We start from the raw sequence: 3,440 nt of genomic DNA on the forward strand, positions 1-3,440 counted from the left end.
GGGGGCGAAAGGCGCTTACTCGGAAATACCCCCAGGTTGAGCAGGTTCACCCGGATTCGATAAGGCACAAATAGAGTGCTCAGACTCTTAAACATTTGGTTCACTGAGGCTTTGCTGGCCGCGTATGCGATGGCTCCGCTTCCCCCAAGTTGTCTTATGTATGCCACCGCGCTTGAGTTGACGATGACTTGGCTCGAGACGCCTGGCAGACGGTTGGTCTCGCTGTTTCCCTTGTCCAAAAGGTCGAGAAAGGCAGCACAAGTGAAAAAAGCCCCTGTAACGTTAGTTGCAAAGGGTCGTGTAAAGCTTTCATCGGACCACTCTTTAAAGATGTAGTCCTGCAGCTGTCCTGGCGAAGGGATTGTCGTGTCTATGCCGTGAAGGTCAGGGCCTACTACACCGGCGTTGACGACGACGAGGTGGACAAAGCCCACATCGGCTGCAATTTGGGCGGCCGCAGCAGCGAGCTTGTCCTTTTGCGTCACGTCGATCGGCAACGGGACCATGACGCCTGCGGCCGTGCGTTCAGACCCCAACGCTACCGTTTCCTGGAGCTTTTCGATCCGACGGCCCAGCAGGTACACGCGTGCAGCGCCATTATACGCCAATGCCAGGGCAATGGAGCGACCTACACCGCTCCCGGCGCCTGTCACGACGGCCACCAGTCCGTGGACTTTGAAAAGCGTGGCCGGGTCAAAATTGGAAGGGTCAACGGTGAGGCTGCCCATGGTGATATGGCCGAGTATATATGTCTCTGGACTATGATTGTTTTTTTTTTTTTTTTTTTTTTTTTTTTTTTTTTTTTTTTTTCCAGTGGAGTCAGCTTTGGCGAGGGTAGTAGTGTTTGGACAATCTGTCAAATCCAAGGATGTTGGAGATTGTAGGTGGATGGATGATTGGTAAAGATGGTCTCAAATATATACATACAATGGTGGGGGTTTAGAGATCTCAAACCTTGTCCGAATGCATTGGCAGGTTTTGCGTACATTTCTGCAATCCGAGCACGTTTCCAATGTGGAGGATTACCGTGGCTAGAATTCAAGCTTGGGATGGATCACGATCCAATTGTGCCAGCCGGAAAGGAATTACACGAACATCGACTAGCATGGTTCTCTTACTCCTTTGCCCTGTTTTCTTTTAACAGAAGTAGACTGAACTGTTGGAGCATGTTTGCTGTATAAATCTTTGCTTTCTATTACTACGAGCGTCTTGGAAATCACATGTTGCGTCTGCGGTTGCGGCTACGGAGCAAAGACTTCTTGGCCGTTGGTCTTGGGTTATTCTTAGCTCATGTGTCAACTCCGGTTGGCACAAGAGCTTAAACTCGTTTTCGTTCTCATCTAGTCATGGTTATAGTTCTAGATGGTAAACCCGGACTAGCGACGCCTCATCATCCCTCACCTGGGTAACATCTGTTAGAAGACGGGCTGGGCTCGGCTGCAGTGGTGCACCCTACTACTACCAAAAACCATCCATTTTGAACAAACATTGTCATACATTTTACCGCACCATGGAGCGGACTTTCACCTGGCCGACTGCAATAAACGCAACTGGAGTGGCGGCATGTCGCCATCTGATGTCGGTACTAGTATATGGAGTTTAATACTTTTTTCCCTTGTCCGGGCTTATTTGCTGATTTTATGGCTGATGTATCGGACATATAACTTTCATAGGTATTTTGTGAGTCTGCTTCATGCTCACAATGAATACCTGAAAGGGGAGAAAACGAGAAGAAGAAAAAAAGGAATGGAAGGAAAGAAGGAATCCGTATTCACTTCTTCTCCTGCATATGAAAAATAAATGCAGCTGCTCTTATGTTTGACCAACATGTTGGGATAATACTCAAGCCAAAACCTAGAGCCTATGGTTTCTGTCCGGCTTACATGATGGCTTTTTTATATCTGCCTACAACTACGTACATCATATCTGCTCACGACAACCCGCATGAATTTTTCAACTGCTTTTTGCTGCTATCGGAGATACAGACTCTAAGCTGCACAGTTTAGTGGACAGCTCTTCTTTCTGATCAATTTCTTTTATGCGTATATATAGATTCAGCTAGTTTAGTCTGTATACTTCAGAAGCTCCAGGAGGGTCCCCCGACACACATGCGCCTATACAAGGCTTTGGTATATTTTCTTTTGCATATATTATGTATATGCGACAGTCTACTGGGCGAGCGCAGTATCCTGGCTACTGAGTAATCAAACAACTTTCGAAACCACTGGTCCTTGGCATCGTTAACCACCAGCTTTGTCAGAACAACTTATGGATAACATGAAGCCGCCAGGCGTTTACTTCCTTGTCCTACTCGTGAGCATTCAGGAGATCTTACTGGTAGTTGCACTCCATCCGAGCTTATGAAGGTCTCGCTGTAATATAATTCGAAAGACAGTTCTGAACTTGTCTAACCGATGAGGCGAGAACTGAACCTGCCTGTACATTATCTTTCGAAAAATGGTAAGCAATTCAGGTGGGAGAATCGTCGAGGCAGGATCACCACCCGGCATCATCTCTCTCCCTTGATTGCTTTGATGACAAAAAAGAGTGAAAGCTTATGCAAAGAAGCAATAGTTCTGGTGCCCACCTTTCCTCGTTCAGCGGGATAAAAGACACTGGCTGATGCATGTGAGACTACCACCAGTGATATTGTATGTTCCCCGGAGGTGGTCAGTGGTCTTTCCAAATGCAACAGAATGTTCAGAACTGAAAAATGAATGGCTGGGATTGGTTATTGACGCCCCATACACTGCTCCCCATGTAATAGATTCTCACTTCCCTAGCTTTGACGCGGGCTGTACTTGACATTGATTAGTATTCATGTGCAACATCTTGGTGACCCGACTGCAACGTAGTCCTGAGCACAGTCTAGACATGAGTGTTACCATGTGCTGGTCAACCCGAGGAGGCTGTTAGTGCAAGAGATCTTTACTCTATTTGCAACATGAGTCCAAACATCTCAAAGGAACGCTATATGCGCCCACATTGGCCAAGGGTACATGTATCACAACCCAAAACACCCTTTTCTCTGACCTTCAACGCCCAAACTCTTCAGTGTCCTGAGTCCTGGCGAAGTATTGGTGGTTTGAGGGACGGTGAAAAGAGGCGCTGCAGCAACACCCATCAATACGACCATGCGCCTCGCTCTCCCCGAGTAAAGATTCCCTTGAGAAAATTTATACCATCTCAAGACGGAGTAATCGGATATAAAGGCCATCTCCATCTGTCATCTGCCCCGGCTGGCCGTGATCCCGCAAATTAGGTACTCGGATAGTTGAGCTTCGTTGTTCCATGGGCAGCTGACAGGATCTAGTTCAGTTCCCTTGTGGGCGCTTGTAGATACTTTGATCTTTCAGTATATGGGCGAGTGACCAGCAGCCCCAAGAGATCCTCCTGACCCCGCCCCAAAATATATATACAATGACAGTGAGCACCCGGGA

General features: G+C 47.4%; 1 protein-coding gene across 1 annotated transcript in view; it reads right to left on the bottom strand.

Annotated features, from left to right (window-relative positions):
- The window catches only part of PgNI_08071 (uncharacterized protein), a gene marked incomplete at both ends in the record, with an annotated part of 1,038 nt that extends 310 nt beyond the window's left edge, over positions 1 to 728 (bottom strand). Inside the window, one exon of the mRNA XM_031128071.1 lies at positions 20 to 728. Within this exon, the coding sequence (XP_030978591.1) occupies positions 20 to 728 (709 nt within the window). The remainder of the gene's footprint in view (positions 1 to 19) is intronic.
- Between the last annotated feature and the right edge of the window lie 2,712 nt (positions 729 to 3,440).

Source organism: Pyricularia grisea (genome assembly GCF_004355905.1).
Source record: "Pyricularia grisea strain NI907 chromosome V map unlocalized Pyricularia_grisea_NI907_Scaffold_6, whole genome shotgun sequence".
In the NCBI taxonomy this organism is placed as follows: Eukaryota; Fungi; Ascomycota; class Sordariomycetes; order Magnaporthales; family Pyriculariaceae; genus Pyricularia; species Pyricularia grisea.